The sequence below is a fragment of the Gopherus evgoodei genome, chromosome 4 (genome assembly GCF_007399415.2).
Source record: "Gopherus evgoodei ecotype Sinaloan lineage chromosome 4, rGopEvg1_v1.p, whole genome shotgun sequence".
Classification (NCBI taxonomy): domain Eukaryota; kingdom Metazoa; phylum Chordata; order Testudines; family Testudinidae; genus Gopherus; species Gopherus evgoodei.
This window is the reverse complement of record NC_044325.1, coordinates 17,545,166-17,569,830: the sequence shown is the minus strand read 5'-3', so window position 1 is coordinate 17,569,830 and position 24,665 is coordinate 17,545,166. Positions and strand designations below refer to the sequence as shown.

At 41.2% G+C, this 24,665-nt stretch overlaps 1 protein-coding gene across 6 annotated transcripts in view; it reads right to left on the bottom strand.

Moving 5' to 3' along the window:
• Positions 1 to 880: 880 nt before the first annotated feature.
• SYNE2 (spectrin repeat containing nuclear envelope protein 2) overlaps positions 881 to 24,665 on the bottom strand; it is a 268,235-nt gene continuing 244,450 nt past the window's right edge. For 3 of the 6 annotated variants that reach the window (XM_030558561.1, XM_030558559.1, XM_030558565.1), the window contains 16 exons: positions 18,952 to 19,139; positions 18,628 to 18,778; positions 17,551 to 17,733; positions 14,692 to 14,829; positions 13,321 to 13,515; positions 11,878 to 12,160; positions 11,467 to 11,535; positions 10,502 to 10,641; positions 9,459 to 9,594; positions 7,350 to 7,561; positions 6,189 to 6,389; positions 5,185 to 5,313; positions 4,484 to 4,675; positions 3,805 to 3,891; positions 3,576 to 3,619; positions 881 to 2,113 (listed from right to left, as the gene is read on the bottom strand). In XM_030558561.1, coding sequence (XP_030414421.1) covers positions 1,888 to 2,113; positions 3,576 to 3,619; positions 3,805 to 3,891; positions 4,484 to 4,675; positions 5,185 to 5,313; positions 6,189 to 6,389; positions 7,350 to 7,561; positions 9,459 to 9,594; positions 10,502 to 10,641; positions 11,467 to 11,535; positions 11,878 to 12,160; positions 13,321 to 13,515; positions 14,692 to 14,829; positions 17,551 to 17,733; positions 18,628 to 18,778; positions 18,952 to 19,139 — 2,574 coding nt within the window. In that variant the 3' untranslated portion in view covers positions 881 to 1,887. The remainder of the gene's footprint in view (positions 2,114 to 3,575; positions 3,620 to 3,804; positions 3,892 to 4,483; positions 4,676 to 5,184; positions 5,314 to 6,188; positions 6,390 to 7,349; positions 7,562 to 9,458; positions 9,595 to 10,501; positions 10,642 to 11,466; positions 11,536 to 11,877; positions 12,161 to 13,320; positions 13,516 to 14,691; positions 14,830 to 17,550; positions 17,734 to 18,627; positions 18,779 to 18,951; positions 19,140 to 24,665) is intronic. The other 3 variants (XM_030558562.1, XM_030558563.1, XM_030558564.1) reach the window with 3 other exon arrangements.

Here is a 24,665-nt window from a genome sequence, read left to right as displayed (position 1 = left end):
GAGGACTTCCGGTTGGTGAGAAGCAGGACAGCTTGGATTCTGCTTCTTTATACTTGGAATCTCTCCTCCTCATTCTGTTGTTCACTATGGTGGCGCCACTCCCTGCTAGCAGTTCCTGAGAACAAGCTAGAGTGGGGGCTCTAGTGCACACTGGGTGTACAGGCCTGGGGCATAATCTATTTACATTCACTGCAGGGAGACTTTAAAGGACTCTCCTCTTTCCAAAGATGCAAACATACAAGAAGCTGTTTTTACAAAGCTGTCTGAAGGGGGATGGGGAGTGTAGCTGTGGATCTCGTAACTAACTCTCCTGCTACTCATAAGTATGCCAAAGCAAGCAAATGTGGGTGGGGGTAGGAAAGATACAAAGTCTGGTATTTTGTGCATTTTTGTAAAACTGGTTTTAAAATCTCTTCTTCCCCCACCTCCAAAAGGTACATGGTGTTAGACCCCAGCTTTGTTTCTTGTTCATGTGTCCTACAGCGCAGCCAGGAATGAAGATTATTAGCACTGCAGCAAGGGCTCTTTTTGCCACCTAGAGTGAGTTCCCTCGCTGTACACGTTCCCCTTTTCTTTAAGAGTGAGGTATAACGGGGAAGTTCATAGACATTGCTTTGAGGTTGTGAAGGTATTTCAAGACAATGGTCTCGAAAGGGGGGCCACTAAATTGTTGAATTTACTCCTCTTGTAGGGATGAGTGGGGATTGGGGGAAGACTGAGCTATGCAGTTGCAAGTAACCTATTGCTGAGTTTTCTTGCAAGGAAAAAAGTGGACCAGTTATGGAGTGTTCTTATTTGCAAATTGCTGCACCCCATTTAATTGCTAAAGCATTTTGCTTCACATGTTCATTTATAAGCATCAAGTCCAGTAGGTAAAGGATTCAGTCACTGCAACCATCGGCAGAATTTTAATGAGAAAAATGTTTACTGGGCCTCCACCAAATATCATTCTACTAAAACTTTTTCTCACATCACCTGAAGTTTTAGCTTCACTTTAAATATGAAGACTCTTAAAGTTAACTTATAAAAATCTCCTGGCATACTGTACATTATTGAGATTATTAAACCAAAAATCTTTGATTAAAAAGTCAGTTTACATATGTATACATATAGTGTATAATCCACATCATAATTATTTTCATTTAGAAAATATGCACAATATTAACCACTTCCATGCAATATAATCAATTATTATTTAAAACATAGTATAAAAAAGACACATCCAACTACAACACAGCAGTCCTAACTCTTCGCACATAAAATATGTAGCGTTTTCACTGAAAGTGTTGTATGAATAAAGTATAGTATAACAAAAATATCAGATTTAAATCTGTCTGTTTACTACAGTACCCAAAGATGCAAATTGTTGCCATGGTTTAATATGACAATAGCAAGCTTAACATTGCATTACCATAGTGTCTGTAACTAATGTCCCATTATTAGTCTGTCAGCCTGTGTTCTGTGGACCTTCCAAGTTATGAGGACTGTATTTATAAAATGCTTGTATTTAGGGCATCAAAGTATGTTGTTTAGAGTTTAAAAAAAATCTATAGAAAAAGTTCATTTTCTGTACAAACAATTAATGCTGTATTACCCACAAAAAACCCTGAAATTCTGAAAAGATCTTGTGAGGTTTAAAATGTTCCCTTCCTTGCTATGCATTGGAAGGAGGCCATTTAAATAATGCCTCACTTATATTTCAGTGGTAGTACACAAACTCTTGCCGTGGCACCCAGGAAACAGGTGCGTCAGAAAAGCACAGCAGCGAGGGTCAAAATGTGAAACAATATGGAACTTTCTATATTTAAGTACATGAATGTACTGTTTGATAGAAGCAGCATGAAAATAAGCACCCATGAGAGAACTTATTTTGTGATGGGACACTTTCTAGGTTGGTGGAGGTCCATTGATATATCTCAGCATGGGATAGAAAGAGCGGGCAAAATTGTTCACTTGTGTGCAGCTGTAATCTTCCTCTGAGGATGGGATCATGCAGGCCAGAAGCAGAAGCAAAAGGAAGAGGAACTGCAGGGGTAAAGCTGCTCTTAATACACGATAAAAGAAGGATTGGGGGCTGGAAACTGCTTGAGTGGTTTCAGGCTGATTTTCCATTCTGTAAATAAAGGATATCAGATATTTGGTAGGGGGAAATGTTAAAAACAAGGTAATTAGAATGTTGCGCGCACACACACTGTCATGCATGCCTTCTGTTTTTGCACCATTACATTAACCCTCTCCTCCCCCCTTTAAGAAAGGCAGCCTTCACTTAGTGAAACAGAGACTGCTTTAGATGTGAAATGCACTTAAACTTTTTTAAAAAAGAGGGGAAGAATGTCTATTAGGCATTAAAACTAATAACAGAGTCTAATATGTAAAGAAAAGCCTCCCAAAATTTTAATGTAATTATTTAGCCTTTAAGACAGGGGTGGGCAAACTGCAGCCTGCAGCCCACATGCCAGCTGATTTAATCCTGCCCTCAAGCTCCTGCAGGGGAGCAGGGTCTGGGGTTGCTCCATGTCCCCCTCCGGTTTCAACATTTAGGGTCAGCTCCTGTTGGCAGGTAACTGTGGCCTATGGGAGCTGCGGGGGCAACATCTATGGACGGGGCAGCGTGCAGAGCCGTCTGGCTGCAACTCTGACGAGGAGCAACATGTCGCTGCTTCCAGGAGCTGCACGAGGTAAGCCCCAACCGCCTGCCCCTGCCCTGATCCTGCACCCCAAACCCCTCATCCCCAGCTGGAGCCCTCAGCCTCCTGCCACAGCCTAGAGCCCCCTCCCGAACCCTGAACTCCTCATTTCTGGCCCGACCCCAGAGCCCTCACTCCCTCCTGAACCCCAATTTTGTGAGCATTCATGGCCTGCCATACAATTTCTATACCTAAATGTGGCCCTCAGGCCAAAAAGTTTGCCCACCCCTGCTTTAGGAACAAGCTGTTACCTTAACCTATTAAGGTAACAGCTGCATTTTGCATAGGGTCATTGGAGTCAGTTTTTTTTAAATGATATCTTCGTTTTCAAGAGCCTAATGTATCTGCATGGGTTTTCTCTCTGATAGAAGGCTAGGCCTCACATTGTGAAATTTCCTCACTCTGTAATGCATCTTTAACCCATTTACCCTTATCCTACCACCCACACTAGGCTGCAGGGGTGGAGCTGTAATCCCTGTAGGTGGATGGAGTGTGAGAATATGCCATCGCCTCAGGAATAAGAGAAGAAAAATTAAGGCTGCAGCTCCTTGCCTCTGCCAGTTGTAAAGGGGCCAACCTCCAAAAGGGCACACTGGGGAAAAGTACCCATAAAAGTGCAACACTACAATGAAACAGGGTTTGCAGGGGCTAAGCAGACACACTGCGTACCACCACTGTATCCTCACATTGGTATCTGGGGCAAATAGTGAAGTCAGCCATGAATCCAGATACATTGCCTCCATAATGGGTACAGACCCATTAGGAGCAGAAGCTCCCCCCATTTGTTTGCCATTGGGTAGTACAGTACACTGACACCAAGCCATCAGCCTTGCCTAACTCTCTATTTTAAAACATACTCTTACATTTCTACCAAATATAATGTGCTACCTGACACTGTTGCTCTTGCCTTCTGAAGTTCTCCTCACACCAACCTGTTAAGATAAACATTTATTATTACCCAGCTCTAGGACATTAAATATATAAACTGTCTCATAACTAAAATGAGCATGTTTCAAGAGGTTTTAGGCTAAAGAACACATTCAATTCAAGGGGAGGTAGGGTGAAAAGACAGCAAAAATCTTAGAAAAATAGGCATTTAATTAAAAAAAGTTCTTGCCGTTTCCTGTAGGCTGGATTTCACTACTACTGGATGATAATCTCCAGAATCCAAGTCATCTGCTGCTGTCAGAAATGCACTAATGTCCTAAAAAACAAACCACACACCCCTAAATGTGTATACATAAAGCATCAATATAAAAACTGCAAAATGTTGGATAATTTTTTTAAGATGTCCCTATACATGTGTATATATGGATGGCAGCCAGCTTATGAACAACAAACAGTTCCAGTGCTAAGCACCCATGGCTTAGGATACTTGTTTTACCCTGTGCAGTTGTGAGAAACAGCTTTGGAAGGAACAGAAAGCATGAGAGGCAGATATATGCTGATATATTAGCTTGAAAACATGTCAACATGGTCTAATGGAAGCTCCCACTGAGGCATAAGACAGGGTATATCTAATACTGATTGATGAACGTACAACATGTAGGGTTTATGTACACATACATGTATACACACACACGGATGTATTTTTTTATCCCAATAATTGCTCATATTTGATAAGGCAATAGGGAGCTCTAGATACATACAAGTTTTAAATCAACCTGATTTTCTTTTAGAATTTCTACTCTTGACTATTTTATATTTTGGGCTGGTTTTGCAGCCCTGGTTCTTGTATCCTTTATTATCTTAGCACTTGTTAATAATCGAGTTTAAAAATCATACCCCTGACTCACCACATTTCCTTGTGAAGTTTTTAAGTCCTGTGAAACCTGTTCAAGAAGCTGTTTCAGTTTCTTTCCAATTACATGTATTTTCTCATTAGCTTCAATATAATCTTCTCCATCTGATTCTACCAGAAGGTAAGTGGAGATTTCCTGTAGAGCGTTTACTTGAAGCTGTTGTTCCAACAGCTCTTTCTCCAGTTGCTTAAAAAGGAAATTGTTATATTTCAAACTATCAGTATAACTAATTTCTCTAAAAGTATGGGAGGATTATAATTTCATAACAAGCTGAATTAATTTTATTTCTACAACAGTTCCAATGAACAATGCAGCATGACTAATGATCCAAAAGGAACAATTCACAGAGGGTGATGCAGACTAGGCTTTAGGTGTAATTGGAGGGTTTTGTGGGAAAGATTATTCATAACCTGATCATACTTCAACACAAACTGGTGCACATAATCCTGGATCTTAGAGGTACTGTTTGTAAATGGACTATGTACTCAAGAACATATTTAGCTTCAGCTAGATTTATTAGTCAACCAATTCATAAAGCCACAAATCCATTTATGTATAAATGAAATATCCCCAAACTGTACCTGCTTCCTTTCAAACAACCATTTTTTAGAAATAACTATATTACTTTTTATTTTTGTGGAAATAACTTGCATGTTATTCTCATACCTTGACTCAGTAACCAACACATTACATACCATTAATTCTTTTTGGCACTCCAGTATTGCATGGGGGTCAGCATTTTGATCAGTGAATTGTGCATTATGTCTTCGACTTTCAGCACTTGCTAGTCCCAAGAGTAGTTTCTGACTCAGTTCATGGAAATCCTGAAGAAACAAGTAAAGGCTTACAAGAATGTGTCCCTGGAGTATTGTAATAAAATCAACCAACCACTCTTGCTCTGTTATGCACAGTTGACCAAGTATTTTTACTTAGGTTTGTTGTAAATTGCAGGGCTACTCAAAATGATGACTAGTCATCCTGTGCTAAAACTACAGTTAACAGCTCAGACTAGTGATCCCAACTCTATCAGCTCCTTCTGTGGCTTTAAGCAAGTGATTTAACTTCTCTTCTTCAATTGTGCCATGTCATCTATAAAACAAGGGAAATAAGCTAGAGCTACTTCTCAGGCCAGTTGTGTGGATTGCTTGTAAATTGCTTTAAACATGATAAGTCTTCAAATATGTTAAGGGCTGTTATAGGAAGGATGGTGATCAATTGTTCTCCACTGAAGGTAGGACAAGTAACCTGATTAATCTGCTGCAAGGGAGAATTAGGTTAAATATTAAAAAAAACCTGTCTAACTATAAGAACAGTTCAGTTCAGGGATAGGCTTCCAAAGGAGGTTGTGGAATCTCTCTCAGTGACTAAGACTCTAGGTTTACTTGGTTCTGCCTCACTGTGCGGAAGGGTGGAGGAGGAAAGGGAAGAGATTAGATGACCTCTCCAGTCCCTTCCAGCTCTACATTTCTAAGTTTCTATGAAAAACAGTGTAAGTGCTAATTACTATTAGTGTGGCTATGCTGTGCATAAAAAAGGGCACACATTCAAGAAATCTATAATCTGAGAAAAAATTCCAAGGAACTCCTGATATTCCTGCAACTGCCATACTGTATCCTCTGATCTACTTATCATTGATGCTCATTACAAATAAATAAACTCTCATTCGAAGTGTTACAAGACAAATGTTTGCGCTATTTACCTGGCACTGCATTAGGGTTTGTTGTAAACTCCTTCTCCAGTTGTCCATTGAATGAGATACTTTCTCCCAGCGCAAATTCACTTGTCGAACTCTGTTTTGAAGCTCTTTGGATTCAGTGCTATCTGTTTGCTGGAAGTCTTTGCTGCTCTGATTAACAGAGAACACTAAAGCCTTGTAGTTATCGAAGTCTTTAAGCATTTCCTGAAGAAAGAAGCAGATTAGAATCCTCAGTGAATTATCAATACCTTTTATTGTCCATTTAAAATAATCCTCCACAAACTAAGAAATCACAAGTATTCCAGAGAGTGACTCGATCTGAAAAAGCATTTTCCAGATATTTCTAGGGAAGACTTTTAAGGCAGAATTTCCTAATTTCTTGAAGTTGAACACCCATTGGCAATTGCAGGAACAATAAAGTAATTGCATAAGGTAGAATTCTGTAAGGACCTGGATGTTAAAAATTCTACATTCTATTAGAAGCTCAATAGTATTTACAAGTTTTCAGGACCTTGATTTTACAGTTATTAAATGATTGGCACTGCCTGGACAGAACAGAGGTGATGGCAATGCATCCTGTCCCAAGAAGCTTATAGTCTAAATTATATATCCAAAAAAAACCCAAACCCACCTTCAGCGATATAGTGCCCCCTAACAGCAGGCTGAAATCAAGGGTCCAGCACTGCCTTACAGAGAGGAGTGGCAGCTAGAAATTGGAAGAATCTAGTAATTTCTTGCATCTCACCCATCCAAGTACAGACCTGGCTCAGCCCAGTTTAACTTTTAGATTTAAGAGGATCCTCACAAATAGTGTAGCAACCTGCACTTCATGTTCTGGTGAATGCCAATTTTTATTGCATCTCAAATTAAATAATATTCTCTTTCCTAACCTAATATTAACTGAGATAATGAATTTATTCTGCATATTTGATTAATAAATCTTGATGTTCACTGCAACAGAAGTCAATATCTGATAACTGAGGTATGATTCCACCTTTTGAAATAATCCATTAGAAGAACTACACAAAGTGTCCAGTTTCTGGGGCTAGCTGATCCCCTCAGTTTGCTGAGAGATGCATAATACCCAGTGCAATTATCAGAGAAACAAGTCTTTTAAATAGTAATGACATTTTTAAAACCTCACTTCTCAGTGTGATAACTTACTTTCAGTTTCTTTATTCTTTGTTCCATTGTATGCATAGTGGTTGCAGGCTTTGCTTTCTGTAATTCTTCCAGCTCTTCTTCAGTTTTATCCAGCCAAGCAGTAATATCACTGAGATCAGAGTTCAGTTGTTGCCATTGCTGCAAATTCTGTTTCATTCTAAGTTTATTTCTCAGGTCCTGAGCTTGTATGAGCTCCCATCTCTCAATAACACCTACAATGATATACCAAGAAATGTTTTAACACACCAATAATGTGAATATTATTTAAAACAGAACAGAATATTATTTACAAACTATCAAGTTTAGCATTTCTAAAGAACCCATTCTGCAATCAGTTTCTGACCAGATATTCTCTTTCCTTGTGCGATGGGGCATATCAGTCCTGCATTGGGCTGGAGGAGGTTAATCCCATGCTTTGGTCCAAGGAAGCCAAGCCCCCTCACCTATCCTGGGCATGCCCCATAGTATAAGAGGGAGCAGCTCAGCTCAGTCTAGGCTGACCATTTGTTAATTGTGCTTCAGGCTCCTGCTGGGAGAGTGCTGGAATCACTTGATGCCAACCCCAGCCAGGCTGGTGCCTCTACCAAACCCCAGCTGACTGCCAAGGCAACGATTGCTGAGGGATCCCCTGCATTGGAAGAAGGGGTAGGAAATGACCCAGGGAAGGAGCGGTAGTGATAAGTGACTAAGACTGAGCAGCGAGGTATCAGTTCCCTCAGGTCCTGGGTTGGGAACTGCGTGAAGGGTAGGCCCGGGTCCCCTTACTCCATCTGACCTACCATGGACACCGCCGACATGCAGGGAGGTGAATTGGGCCATACAGCCCTGGGAAGAAAGGCGACTACTTAGACTTCAGCCAATAGGCCTTACTGTCCTGAACCCCAGGCCTGCCTTAGTGACTTGGGCTGCGGAGCAATATGTGCCCCATGACACCTTGTATAGAAATACCATAATAGTAAAATTATTATAATGTACTACTTGTACTCTGAAAGGTCAACTTGACAACCAGGTATACAACCTATACAGGTTACATGACAATTATTTGGAAAATACTAACACTACACAGGAATTTTTTCTACAGTAAAGGAGGAATACTTTATCGAGACAAAAATAAAGAAGAAATATAGAGAGTGAATTTGGGAAAAACAACAGGATTAACAACCAAAGTAAATACAAGTGGCCACGTTTTATGTATCATTTGAAAGAGGCATTTCTGGCAGTATAGTGCTACATAAAAACATGTTGGGGTATTGCTTTTGTGCTGACTAAGAAGAAAAAGTGCCAACCCACTCAATCACCAACATCACTTCCCATAGCACGTAGGCCGGCCTGCCTTGGAGATCTACCATCCGCACAGTGACCTGGCTTGATGCTGCTCAGAGTGTGAGAACTGGTGCAGTCGCAGCATAAAATAGTTGGTACAGCTGCAATTTATCACTGTCACTCTATTGGAGGTTTATAATTACGGTACACACCTGATCTTATGAAGGTCTCAGAAAACACCTAAGACCAGAAAACAGGGCCTTGTAAGGTTAAGGGAGCCCACTCAACTGTCTCTGTTCTTAGTATGAACCTGCTCTACAGTGAAAAATGTAGCAAACATTACCAAGCCTTGGTTAATCAAGAGCTTATGTAAATGGCAGCTGTAATATACCATTATTGCCATAATGGTTGGAGTATGTTACTGAGAAAACAAGTTATAACAATCTTGTTTTAGTCAAAATAACATACTTCTTGGCTTCAGTGAAGAATTTTCACAGTCTGATTATTCCCATTCATTTCAGTTTCTAGCGAATTCAAGGGATTTTTGAATTCACTTTTATCAGTAAGGAGACAAAAGTCAAGGACATGATGAGTCTGAAACTCTTGAGTAATAGATAAAATATTAGGGCTGAGAATTCAGCAATAAACACAGGTCAGACAATGTCAAGTGAGAAGAAGGCTTAGCAAAAAGCAAATGTTAGCAAAATCCATCCTTTCAAGGACCAGTGGTTACATCTGTTCTCAATGTAAGTGCATTGTCATGTCTTTGCTTTGTTAACTTGAGAGTCACATAATAAACCATTTCATAATAGCCATTATTCATTTCTTTACTTTGTTTATCTTTACCTGTACCTGATAGCTCCTCTGCAGCTGCAATGCTTACAAGCCCCTGTTCATTTTGGGGCTCTTCATCACTCAATATAGCGGATACTTCTTTCACACTGTCCGTGCTCCCACTGCTTACAGACACTAGCGGTTTAACCTAGAATTATTTCACAGGTTTATTAAACTCACAGGCTGTGTATGCCCGTGAACCTTCAAGTTGCATACACATTCGTATAAAAGGTGGTAGGATGTAGTTTTTTAAAGTTACACTTAATAAAGGTGCAGCAGGCAAACGCCATCTCTATGCAACAGCATTTTATGTATACCAGGTAAATATGCAAACAGTTACTGGTAGAAATACAGTAATGACACTTAATCTGGTGAGAGCTTCAGATCCTCAAAGGTGTTTAGGCTCGTAACTTCCAGTGATTTCAGTGGAAGTTTAGGAGCTTATATACCTTTGAAGATCTGGGCCCTAGTAATTTATTGATAGAAATTAGCTGATTCTGAACCACTGTATAAAATCTAGTATCAATGGCATTTCCATTCACTCCATTAGATACTGAGACTTGGCAAGAGCTACTATAAGAAAGAATATGGAGCTGGACTAACAACAAGCAACTCTAACAATAACCATTTTAGCCTGGCCCCAGTGCTACCTCATTCCCACGAGAACTCGAGTATTGATGGCTATGGCCCAATCCCCCGAGACAGTTTGCTGGCAGACGGGGACAATAAGCAATCCAAAGGGCGATGAAGGTAAAGCTGCTGCTAGTTTCACTACTGCTGGAAACCAACCACTAAGAATGAGCTCTCTTCTGGCTTCCCTACTGCCTTAGGCACAGTCACCCTGGCAATTCCCTCTTTGCCATCAGGGCAGCTCTTTGAATGACCAGAAATGGGAGGAGTAACAGGCTGTGTCTAGGCAGACCCCTTCTCCTCTTCCAGCCTGCATGCTGGGAAAGGATACTTTGAACCTAGAGTTTCTAGGATTCTCCTGGAATCTCCAGGAATTAATTAATCTTTAATTGCTTAGAACTAGTGTTTACAGATCTGGAACTCACATAGCCTGGCTTATATGGGGTACTTGTCTCTGGGCTGCCAGACCGCACATTTCTCACCATCTTTGCCTGGTGGTACTGATGTTTTCTGCAGGCTGGGCTATCCGGGGAATGCCATGTAAGAGCTTCTGAAATGGATTTTCCTGCCACATAAAAAATTAAATTAGAAAACCCTGAATCTGAGCCCCTCAACTCTGTAGTGAAGCATTTACTTTTTAAATAAATTAAGAAGTGTTCCGAAGAAAATGGCACCAAGTGATGGCATCAAAATGACAGTTCTGCAGCTTTCCTTGCAAAGCATGCACATTTGCAAAATGTCAACAGTAATCCAGAAGGTAATGAAATGACAGCCATGCAGTTACGGGACACTTTATTTTCTTCTGAAAATGCTTGGCTGCAGTATGATTTCAAACAAAAGAAAAGTTTGCACCATAGTTTTGGGAAGATCCTATTCCCATGATACTATCATTTTGCTGCAATGCATAACAAGTGAGTTAAGAATAGACCTGTCCTGACTGGAAGAGAATAGTGAATGCTCATTTGAGATTTAACGGATGGCATGCCCAAGGCTCTGTCACACACAATGCAAAATGATAAGCGATAGTTAAAGTGCTGCTTTTACTTGCAAAACTAAACTACTGTCTCAGTAAATAGGTGATTACAATCAACGAAGGAAAAAAATAATACCCAGACCAAACCACCATGAAGAGCTGAAAGATTTTGGATCAATATAATGAAATGCACATTAACCATCTCTGCATCTGACAGGAAAATTCTAAATGACATGTTCTTGACTGTTTTGTAATGTACATGTGTTTCTACTGCAGCGTAAAAACACCATGACACAATGGCACATGGTGTCCACACAAGGCAGGAAATCAGACATTACATATGAAACAGGTTTAGGAGTATAGCGTGCGCCACAGGGAGATTGCCATGTTCAGACACATGCATTAGCAGGTGCCTACCAGAAGATGCTTTCAAAGTTTTTGTGGTCATTTTAAGATATGCCTCAGGATTTTCAGTGATTTCTACATCTGAAAGAGAATAACGTCATTTTCCTCACTGGACAAATATTCAATATTTACTGAATATTAAATAGAAACATCTGAAATATTGACTGACTGAAAGGAAAAACTTCATTACTATTTTCATCAGATATTTTTAGAAAACAAAGAATTGGGGGGGCATTCAAAACTTTGTTTGGTTTAGACAAAACTATCCTTTTTGTCCAGACAATATGATGAAGAGTTAAATAACTCTCACATTTTTGTACCATTACAAATTAAAAGACCCCAGAACAAACAAACAGGTGCCACTTTAGGGGTTCTGGAGGTGGCTATACTGAAACAAAAATGTCTGGAATCATTGGCTCTTACCTGAGAGAGCACTGTAGTATGTTCCTTCTTCTTCATCCTCATGAGAGGAATTGCCCCCTACATCACCTGTGTGATCCCATTCAAGTGGGATGGAGTCAACGCTGACAGGGGTCTCACAGCCTGACCTTTCATGAGCTGGTGCAGGGGACACAAGATGGCAAAGGGACTGCTGAGATGAAGGCACCTCATTTATTGCCTTCTTATGCCAAGGATCATTTTGCATTTCTCTTGAGTCTTCTGCATCTGTCTCATTTTCAGATGTATCTTTGTCATCTTCTATCCCCTAAAAATAATTGTTTTATATAGTGATGAATGAAGATAGACCTAGGTCACTTAACAAATGACACAGTAAGAGGTGGAGAAATACAGAAGGTTATTTTTTGTGGCAGGCAGACATCAGCCTGTGATGGTCTGTCCCCACCGTATGTTCTGAAACTGATGGAAAGCCCAGAGAAGATCCTCACTTCTCTCCCCTTGCTTTTCTTTGGCAGCCACAACTTCTACCCTAGCACAGTACTTAGCCCTCCTCCCCATAGCACCAATGAGATGCCTCCCTTCTGCAAACAAGAATGGGTAGCCAGTTGCAGTGTGGCACCATCAGGTGGGCAATGGGGAGCATTACTCCGCTAATTAAGTTCTTTTTACTACATGGTATTTCTTTTTGAGCCAAAACACACCGAGCATTGGCTAATAGCTCACAGTGACAAGTAAAGACTGGCATTAGTCCCCCAAGTGAAAGTAAAGAACAAACCAGGGACACAAATAAATCTATTGTGATTATCCAAAAGAAAATGTTGATGGAATGTTATGGAAGCTAATAAAGGGAATAAAAACTGGTACAAAAATCTGCATGGAACATTTTCAAGCCGTTTATCATTACTGACTAATTAAGCCCCACAACATCCCTGTGAGTGGTCTTGTCTCTTGGCAAATGGTCGGGGTGCAGGCTCTGGGGTGCTCTTATCTCAAGCACCTCCCAAAAGCAGTGAGATGTCCCCTCCTCCAGCTCCTATGCGGAGGTGCAGCCAGGTGGCTCTGCACGCTGCCCCGTCCACAGGCACCACCCCTGCAGCTCCCATTGGCTGTAGTTCCTGGCCAATGGGAGCTGTGGGGGTGGCACTTTGGGGGGCAGCATGCGGAGCCCTTTGGCTGCCCCTATGCATAGGAGCTGGAAGGGGGACATACTGCTGCTTCTGGGGGCCGCGCAGAGCGAGGCAAGTCCCCAACCCCACTCCCCGGCTGAAGCGGGGCAAACTCCAGAATCTGCTCCCCAGCGGGAGCTCGAGGGCCAGATTAAAACATCTGGAGGGCTGAATATGGCCCCGGGCTGTAGCTTACCCACCCCTGCATTAAGACCATGCTGCTACTCAGCTACTGCTACACGAGTATTTCATTTTCATACCAACACTCTGCTAAAGCATCAAGACCATACTTATCCCTTACAGGATGCTTGGAAGTCAGTCTTTGGTGGAATCGAGAGACTCGCCCAAACACTTCCTGACAGTATCTATGCAGTTCCTCCAACTCATCTTCAATCAGGATAGCATCCAAAGGCTCACTCTTCTGAATCAGCTGCTCTCCAAAAACTATTAGCTGATCGATCTTATTGGTGTTTAGAGTTATTTCCTGTTGGAAACCCTATATTGAACATACATAAGAAATGGTTACTTAAGCAATGTTTCTTTCTTGCCTGTGCTTGAGGCTGTCCTTCTGTTCTAGCATTGTAAGGTGAAAGGAATCCGAACACTGGCATAATCATCTATCTTCTTTTGGCAGATAGCTTTCTATCCACCATCTGTAAAGGTCTGGTTTTTGTTTTTCTAGTAAAAGTTGTGTGAGTGAATTTAATGTGTGAATTTAGGTGCTGATTGAAATTAGCACAAAGTGAAGTGCTCCATCCATACAACAGGAATAGCACAGGCAATAGCAATTCAAACTTGCCCACACTATCCAGTTGATGTACCTCAAACATGTGAAAAGATAGGCTATTCCTCATGCCTATGCAAAGTCTTCCAGTAAGCACCCCAGTACCAATGACTGTATTTCTGATGTAGGGACCGAGCCACTAAAACCTTTGCTATTGAAATAGATGGCAAAAACTTCTGCTCATCGTTAGCTTAAACAAGTGACCTATAGGTAAATTGAACCATCAAGTCCCCCTTACCACTAAGTCACCTTTTGAACTTTGCACAGAATAAAACTGAATCCGTGCGGTGGAACAAGAATGTGTTCTGGGGGAAAGGGCAGAAGAGAACTGCTGAAAGGAATATCAATTTAATTATTCATGTAGCAAAGAATTAATATCTTCCTGAAGGAATGTCACAAAAGCTAGTATACATGTGCATGATTGAAATTTTCAAAGAATACACCTCCCAAATATGCTACGTTATATTAAAAATCCTCATGGGAGATGATAATAATATTACAGAACTGGACCTATCTTCAAGTTGGCTAACATTCTAAATTTTGATTTTAAGTATATTGCTGTTTAGCGATTGCTGTTTATGTTTACCCAGATTTAAGCTATCTTTCATGTTTAATATAACTGTCATTGACACTATGTTGTAAGGGGAATGGAAAGATACAATTGAAGACTCTGAATACTGAACTTACATTTTAGAGCAAGTATTTTTTATGTTGAATTGTACAATTATTTTTTTAAAGTTTACTGATCCTATAACAAATATGATCTGATGGACATAATGTATGTTGTCATGAAATTAACCCATAGATAACTGGCAGGCATTGTCAAGAGACTACAGACTGACATTATCATCTTTGTTCTGTAAAACAACTATTCTGAATGATACATACGTTTAATTGCCGCATTTTGTCATCAAAGTTACTCTCTGAGAAGTGTTCCACATTTGTCAGCTGAAGGTCCATTTCTGTGAGCCACACAAGAATGCTTTCCCTTGTTCCCTCAAACTCATCTCTCTGGTTGGTGAAATACTGAATAAGAAAAGGGCAGCTGTACTTTATTAGTTTAGTTACTGAATAAAGATGGTCATAGGAGCATTTTAAAACTGGCATTTTCTTTCAGAATTGCTGTTCATTTTAAACAGACATGTGTAAGGCCTTGTCTACACACCAGAGATAGTCTAAGCTGGGTATACTTATAGCAGTACGACCCTCGCTAGCATGGAAACTCTTATCCTGATATAAAGGTGTTTATGCCACATAGGAAGGGGAACAAGGTATATGAGTATAAAGCACCTTTATACCAGTATAACTACACCCACACTAGGGGGGGTGTCCTGATATAACTATACTGGGAAGAAAAAAAAAAAAAAAGAAATCCACACCCCTAACCCACATAGTTCTACCACTACAAAAAACGTGTTCAGACCAAGCCTTAGTTGTTTTTGCTGCTCTAACTTTAGCAGCTAGTTTAGATCAAGGAAAAAAGTCCCATCTCTAATTAAAATTAGATCATCAAAATTAGCAAAATGATTAATTAGCTGGACTGTGGAAATACTCTCAAGTGTAATTATCATGCCATTTGGCGTTAAAGCCATTTGTATAAATTTGTTCTACTTCCTGCTGTTTCCCACCCGGGTGGATATCAGAAGAGGAGCTTTCTCCATCACAGCTTGCTAAATAGCTCCCAAACAATAAATATACTGAAAAGAGATTAGGTAAAAGAGTACAAATGACACCTAACTGCAGGTTTGCTCCCTTTGCTTGGTTACAGTCAGGTCTGCTGATTTGGGGGGATTTATTTTTCTTCCTACTGCTTGCTGGGAACTTACTATATCATAAACTGGGCTGTGACTAGCTTTTCCAGGCCACAGCACAGGTATTTGAGCCCTGAAGTCAGTTTAACCAGCCCAGAGGGGATTACCTAAGTATTACAACGAGCCCCTTGGAGTCCTGATACTCTTTTGCTGCTCCCCTCCACTGAGGTCTGGCCGAAGAAAGGGGTGTGGCCAGTATGCCCCTTCACCATACCTTGCACATTTTCAACCCTTTGGGCCTGTCACAAACCAGCATAAATTACAACGGCTTTGTACAACACTACACCAGGATCTAGGGAGAGAACTTTTAGCTTTTGCATCCCAGCCCCACTCTGTGCAATTCAGTTGAACTTCAGGACGTTGCCCTCTAAATTCAGAAAGGCACAGAGTTATATTCAGTCTTGGAACGGATAGGTGCAATTCCAATTAAGTTAGCACTGAAGTAAGTAGGTGCATCTCTCCTGAAATTATCCCAATATTAGGTGTGAGGGAGTTCAAAGCAAAAAGGGATGTGGTTAAGATAGGGAGGTGTATTCTGTGTAAAATGTGCTTATGCTTTAGCCCATGAAAAGTCCTATTTATGATACAGCAGACCCCCAGCAAGCCTATATTTTGTGTAGCAGCCCCCAGAGCCTTGTTTAGCATCAGGATTGCCACTCAGCATAGGTCACCTGAGGACTGGTTCATAGGGCAAATGAAGAAGTCAAAGTAAAGTCTGTCAAACTCTGGCAGAAGTTAAGCAGAGTGCATCATGTACGATGAACACAGCCACAGAAGGGTGCTGGGTCAGAGGAGAGGCAGAACAGGAGCAGTACTACCTGGGGGAGGGGTGAAAGACGTGCTCTCCAAAACATTGCCTATTACTCCCCTAGTCTTCACCTTCCAGCAGCGCTGGTTAATGCCAATCTATTTGTTAAGGACAAATGCCACCAAATGGTCTCCCTATGAGGTGCCCTCATACACTGATTGGTAACTTACACACCTTGCTGCATTCACTGCTGGTTGCACTTTATTGAAACAAACAAAAGGAAGCATTCCTTCAGACAACGCACAGTCAACCTGTGGCACTCTTTGCCAGAGGATGTTGTGAAGGCCAAGACTAGGGTTCAAAAAAGAACTAGATAAGTTCATGGAGGACAGGTCCATCAATGGCTATTAGCCAAGATGGGCAGGGATGGTGTCCCTAGTCTCTCTTTGCCAGAAGCTGGGAATGGGCAACAGGGGATGGATCACTTGATGATTACCTGTTCTGTTCATTCCCTCTGGGGCACCTGGTATTGGTCATTGTCAGAAGACAGAATACTGGGCTAAATGGATCTTGGGTCTGACCCAGTATGGCCATTCTTATGTTCTTATGACTGCAGCATCCCAGTTTGAATTGACAGACTTTCTTGGGATAACTTTATCCACGTCTCCATATTTAGTTCTAGTTAAGAACAAAGGCCAGTTTCTTGTATCTGACTCCTGTGCCAAGCCCTTTCCCCCTGGCCCTGGTTGCAGGAGTGTCAGAAGTGGGGTAGGGTGTGCCAGGAGCACAGCTGTCCCTCGGGAACCTCTGCCACCTTGGGTAGATTAGAACAGCCCCCAGGCTGCCCTAACCCTGTGCTGGAACAAGAACACATCCACCCTGAAAATCAGGGAGCTATAACAGGCTGTCTGATGGCATCCCCTATCTTTGGTTGCACTAAGTGGAAATCCCGCACAGCAGAGAACCTGGGGCAAATGTTCAAACTTAGATTGAGCTGTCTTTGATTTTGCTGGTTTGTGTTCCAGCCTTATTGTTCCTTACATAAACTTTGGGTTTTGCATTTATAAATGCAAAATCTAACTGTGTAGATGATGAGCATTCTCATAACAACTTTGCACTTAGGTAGTGTGATTTCTATATGGGCCTCACAGTGCTTTTACACTAACCCTCACAACACCCTGCAATTACCTTCAGTCGTCTTAGAATGGCAGCAACCCGTTTCTGGAGATTGTCCCAGCGCTGGTTGCCTTCATGTACCATCTGTTTCAGCTTGCTGGCTGAATCTGTACGATTCTCCCGGGCAAGCCGCCTATATTGTTTATTGATTAGCTCCAGCTGAGTGAGTCGCTCATGAATTTGTCGTTGAAATGCCTGTAATGCAAATTTAGTAATCTTATTCCTTTGCGCTTTGTAGAAAGGATCGATAAAATACTGCAATCATGGAACAGAAAAATCAGATCCTCAAAATCAATCAAAACCCTGATGATGTTTTATCACCACAACCTGCCCTCATATGTGTGTTTACAGCTCCCACTGAAGTCACAGGACGTGAGAGGACATAAGCAATTTGTCCTACTTACAGAATTTAGTCTATTACAGTTTCTTGTCCAACTGGAAATAAATGATCACATCCAAAACACATGTAGTATATAATAGCTTGCAATCTCTTAGACTTTTATAAGCAAAACAAACAGCTGAGTTACACGATCAAATAAAATGTAGCTTTTAATAATCTACTATTAAGGACTATTTAGAGAATTACCAACTGCTTGGAGAAAGTGTGTCTAAAAGCAGTTCAAACACTGGCCCCAGGAACTAATACAAGGGCACAGTCTATTTGTTAGAGCCAGAGCCAATGCTAGGCATAAGTAGAGTAAGCAATTGCTTAGAGCCCCAAGCTGCTCAAGGGAGCCCCTATTAATTATTAGCGTGTGTTGGGCCCCCTCAAAATATTCCTGCTTAGGTCCCCCCAATGGGCTAGTACCACTTCTGGCTGGAGCAAATAAGTATCAGGAATGTTGGGTTCTGTTCCCAGCTCTGTCACTGCCTAATGCTGGGGAAGTTATTTAACCTCTCTGTCCCTCCGTTTGCCAATCTGAAAGATGGGTTTAAGCATATTCCCATATCTCAGAAAGGAGCTGTGAAGTCTGTAAAGAGCTTTCAGATGCTCAGATGAAAGGTGCTTTTTATGTGCAAGCCTTAGTATTCTCAATAAGCAGACATGGTGTTTGTGAAACATCAATAGCTGAAATGAAAAGTGTTCACCTCAAACTTCTTCAGCTCCTCTTTGGCATTTGTGTATAAAACTTCGGAAGAGTTGGGATAAGCTGCTGTCCTTTCGGCCGATTTCAACCAGTCTTCAAAGCGAGAATAGTCATCCAAAAATTTCTGCCACAGACGCCAGGTTTCCTCAATTCTGAGTTGGGGAGTGAGAGGGAAGAAAGGCTTTGCTTTATCACAAGCTTGCCAATCATTTCTCAACAATTTTTGCTTTTCTCTTCAAAATTTGGTTCATGTAGAATGCAACAAAATTACCTGAAATATTACACAGTTACATACACATCTTAGAAGTGTCAGAAAAGGACTCACTTCATTCGCCTCTCCATAGACATAGAACAAATGTTTCTCCACCGTCTGTCCAGACTCCTGGTAGTCTGCTGGATGGAGTCACATTCCGTCTCATTAGCGCAAGCATCTGAATCGCTCAGCAACTTTTCACAGATATTAAACACAGATTCTACCCCTTCACTGTGCTGCTCAATGTCGCGTTGCAGATCCTGTGATTAGGAAATAAAAAGAGTTTAATTAACAAGCAATTAAACAAATACATTCCCTTGTAATAGACTGTAACAGACAGAGAAGGGTGATCGCCAGCTCAGTAAATGCAATTTTAGTTTTAATGAAAGGACTTCCAGAATGTGTTGAACAAATGACAAACTGAAAGAAGAGATGAGAGTGTTGTCATGAGAAAGTGCATTCTTCCCCATTTTATTTCTCAATGAAAGTCCAGTATCTTCATTAATAATTTGGACAAGTATAATACACATTCAAAATCTAAACCACAGAGTCTACATTGTAAAAATGTAAAGACAAATGTATTTGTTTTTATAATATCAGCATCTCCTTCTTGGTTTATTCCACTATAAACTATAGCGGTGAATACACAGGATAATTCATAACCTCAGAGAATGCAAAAGTACAATTCATATGACTCTGGTAATATCATAAATTGCAGAAGAGTGGCACACACCAAAGAGTCACATCTGCAATTTTTCAGTTTCTCCCTCTGGGATCATCTACTCCATGGTATCATTTAAAAATGCAAAGCAAAGTTCTCTTGTTCAAGCTGCACTATGTATTTCTTCTCCAGAGTCTGTACTTCCATTGTATATGTGGAACTTATCTCATATGTGCAACTCCTATTGAGACCAATACAATAAATGCAGAATGTGCAATAGAAATCCAAAGTGCAGGGTCAGATAAGAAAACATCATCTGAAATGCTACTAAAAAGCCACCCATGCAACCTCAGGGACTTGGGAAATACCATTTAATATTAATCACGTTTACATTTTTATGACCTCTTTCTGGCTTCACTACTGAAGATTCAATGCCTCTGCTGGAACTTTATTGCCACACAAGCAAACAATGTCAATGGGAAATCTCATTAAATGGTAATGCCAATTCCACCAGCACTCCTGAATGAGAAATCCAGGGCTGGTTTTGTTCTTGATTTTACAGCCCAGGGAGAACCCACAGGAAGAGAGAAGAACACAAGGACTTAAAGGAAGATGCTCTCAGGAATTAATAGAAGACGAGCAGTTTAACGTTAAAATGTTAGCGCAAAAGGACCAAAACCCCACTGGCTGATCTAAGCGAGCGTAGCTTGTGTACCTGAAAGCAGAACTAGGCCATAAATGACCAAAGTTAAAGTATATAGAGTATTTTACATAAAAAGAAATATCCTTGGAGTTAATGAAAAGCTGCTGCTATTGATAATGATTTATGACATCATCCGTACTACTCACAGAGTTTTCTTTCTGAGGCTCCTAGAACACCAACTAATGCCAGAGTTTTGTATGTATCTTGCTAAAATTCAAATCTGTCTAGTTTGTTATCTAACCACATAGAGAAGAATGTCAAATGTGACTTGAACCTCTTGGGCCAGACTCTGCCACCCTTAATTCATACTGCCCGTGAGTTACTCCTTGAGAAGCACCACTGATTTCAATGGGACTATTCACAGAGGGCTAGACTGTGACTTTAGGCAAGGGGGGGGGGGTGATACACAAGCTGGGCTATCCCAGTAGTAGCTTTGTGCTGAATCACCACTTTGAGTAACAATTCTACCCTGGGGGTGTAATAATCTGTTGTTGCCCTATACCAGCAGTTTATTACTATCCTCCCATTCCCCCAGTGGCTCAGCTTCTGTGCATGGAGGGTGGGGAAGTGGAGGCAAGGCTCTGTTCTGTCCCTAATCTCCCATTTCATGCAGGGAGGAAGCAGACAATTAGCTTTACTTACTCCTATCCACCTGGACCAAGAGCAAGGTAGAGGTATAAGGAGTGGTGGCGGGTGTCTTACTCCTCTGTGGGGGTATGCAGTGTGAATCACCATCTAGCCCAGAGTAACATACTGCTCAGCCCGAGTGTCAAAATCTAATCAAGTTTTTCTAATTGACTGCAATGTGTATTGTTACAGATTTCCTGTTCGCAGACAGCTCAGCTGTTCTTTGGTTCTCTGCTACTTTTGCCTGGTAGTTCTGGAGCTTCAGGAAAGCAAGAGCAGTAATCCTTATACAGATGCTGAAAGAAGATCCAGCACAGGATTTTAAATAGGTTACTATGGATTCTAGGCTGTTCTCTCTACTCAAGAAGAGGCTTCTCTTTTGAATCTGCGGCCTGTACAAATGGACAGATTCCACTCTCTGTTACGCTACTGTAAATCTATGACTGACTTGAGTGATGTTACTCTGGACTTACTTACATTGGTGTAACCATGATCAGAATCTTGCCCACAGAGTACAAAAACTATTCTATTAATGCAAAAGTGTCTTGCTGATACTACCAAAGTATTGTTGTTATCCGTTGTGTGTTTTGGTTCATATAATAACTTCAGTCAGAATCCTTGCTGCTGCCTAATGCTGGGGAAGTTATTTAACCTCTCTGTCCCTCTGTTTGCCGATCTGAAAGATCTGACAGACAGATTTGAATTTTAGCAAGATACATACAAAACTCTGGCATTCGTTGGTGTTCTAGGAGCCTCAGAAAGAAACCTCTGTGAGTAGTACGGATGATGTCATAAATCATTATCAATAGCAGTAGCTTTTCATTAACTTCAGGAATATAGTTTTATGTAAAATACTCTATATACTTTAACTTTGGTCATTTATGGCTTAGTTCTGCTTTCAGGCACACATGCTACTCTCACTTAGATCAGCCAGTGGGGTTCGTTTTGCCACCTTAATGAGAGTTAACATCATTTTAATTAAGCAATGGCAAAACAAACAAACTAAAACACACTAAATGATGAGGCAGAAAACATGCATACAGAACAAAAAACTCCTCACTTCACTGCTCAAAGTTTATTAGACTTAATTATTTAACTGGCCCTACAATGCTGGACTCCTCCTGCAATACTGAGTCATCTTTAATTTGTATTTTAAATCTTAAACAGAATGCCTTATGTTGCAATCTTCAACCTGTAGATGAATGAAACATGTTATAAAAGCACCTTCGCCTGCAAACAATTACCCAGAGTTTTAGAATTAACAGTTATTCAAGACAGCATACATAGCACCTTTGTAATCATGGATGTCCAACATAAAAGAATCCATTAAGACATATTCCTCACCATTATCCATCAAAATATTTTTTGAAATAAAATCAAGGAAGATCTTTTCAAACCCCTATGTGAATGCAACAAGCAAAGCTTAGTAAAAGGCTTTCTGCTTTGAGTTCTTTAGAGTGAGCACTACCTTGCCATACCCAGTGTGTTTAAATGTTACAGCAGAAGGGGGCTAGGGGTCTCAGACTTCTTTGTTTAATATGAAATCCAAGCAACCAAACAGTAGCTTATTCTATAGGACTCTGAGGAGTAAATAATGCATCTTTGCAGCTGAAGTCTGAATGGCCATAGTAAAAATAAATTAATTTGGACACAATTCTTTTGTGTCCTAAGTCTCTGTTTTCTGCTCCCAAGAGGAGCTATTTAGGGTGTCAGTTGGGCATAATTTATCACAGCCTATGGAAGCTAAAAGGTTTGAGTGAGGGGGAAAATAATTACTTGTTATTTACAGAACCATTACTATTGCAGATTAAACCATTAAACACTGGGAACCAAAGGCCACCCTTGCCCCTGCCTGCATGTGAAGCTCCTCCCACTGAAGTCAATGGGAGCCGTGCCCACTACCTCTGCGAAGGGTGAGTCTGACCCTGACTGTAACTGCTCCTGAAGTGCTGTGGTGTGCTTTGTGGAAAGGAAGCTCAAATAATTCCAAAGGGAACGGAGCTCTCATATCTGGATTAGTCACTGTCGTTTTTCTCAGATAAAGTGACAGACAATGTGGTGGGGAGGAAGTGCTTAAGCAGCCATGCATGTTGTTTGCAGGCAGACCTGTAAGCCTCCATTTTCAGAAAGTTTAGCCCTAAAAGTTTTAGGGTAAACTATAAATGCCCCTATTATGGCGATGGGCAGAGTTAAGTCATAGGACCTGTTGGCCCCCAGTGGCAGGTATTTTTAATCTGTTTGTGCAGATACTTCAGCCTAGATTATGCCTTTAGGCACAGCCGCAAGCAAGGGGTGATGATGCATAAATTGCACTGCTCCAGCAGTACCTCGGGAGGTGTTGGGACTCAGTGACACTCCTCTGAGCCACAGTCCCCTCCTTGCTTCTCCCATGCAAGAGTGGATAAGTGCAGTAATGCCACACCTGCCCTGACTCCCAAAATTAACTTAGCTGTACTAGCTGCTTTAAGGCCCTGCCTGCTCCTGTGAGGAATTCCTGCCTATCTGCCTTGGGGGAAGCAAGCATGTATGGGTCAGGGTACTCTGTGCAGAGAGGTTCACTCTATCCCTCGCTCCTGTGCGTGGGCATAGTCTAAGGGCTAGTCTCCATTGGCAATGGTAAAAGTGCTGCAGTGCTTTAACATGGCTTGTGTGGTCGCGGCAGCGCGCTGGGAGGGAGCTCTCCCAAGGCTCTAAAAAAACCCACCTCCACAAGGGGCGCAGCTCCCACCACTGGTGCACTGTCTACACTGGCACTGTACAGCGCTGAAACTTGCTGTGCTCAAGGGGGTGTTTTTTCACACCCTTGAGCGAGAAAGTTGCAGTGCTCTAAATTGCCAGGGTAGACAAGCCCTACGTCACTGTCTAGCCCTGAAGCATCTGCTGTCTTTAACCAAACAAAGCTTCATCCAAAGGGGAAGAAGATAAGAGAACAAACAACAAGACAGAGGTGTGCTCACATTGCTTAATGCACTACTGGAAGACGGGAAAGAATTTTATGAGTTTTTTTGTTTGTTTCTACAATATTTAAGTATCAAAAACGTAAGTGTTAAATCCCTATAAAGCGTCTCAAAAACACTTTGTTACATGCAGTGTATTGAGACAGGCTGGTCTCAGGATATTAGAGACACAAAGTGGGTGAGGACCAACTTCTGTTGATGAGAGAGAAAAGCTTTCAAGCCATAAAGGGCTCTTTTTCAGGTCTGAGAAAGGTACTCGCAGTGTCACAGCAAAATGCAAGGTGGAACAAATTGCTTAGCATAAATAGTTGGCACATACTCTAAGAGACCATTAATAACTCTGCAGTCACAGGACAAAAAGAGGGGGTTAGAGAGTTATAGATTGTTGTAATAAGCCATAAATCCAGTGTGTCTGTTCAATCCATGATTTTTAGTGACTAGAAGAGTAATGAATTTAAACTCCCAGGCTGATCTTTTGAAAGTGTTGTCGTTTTCTTTTGAGGATGAGGACTGGTAGGTCAGATATAGAGTGATCACTTTGTGAAAAGTGTTCACCCACAGGTGACAGAGTGCTTTTGACTTTTTCTCAGTAAAATGATAAGACAAAAAAATCACCTGCACAACAATTTCAAAAGATGAGCCTGAGAGCTTAAATTCATTACATGCTAGACACTAAAAATCATGGACTGAATGGACACTGTTCAGACAAGACATAACTTGACTGGTCCCTCACAATATGTGCTATTCATGCTAAACAATTTGTTCCACCTTGCATTTTCCTGTAACACTGGGAATACCATTCCCAGACCTGAAGAAGAGCTCTGCGTGGCTCAAAAGC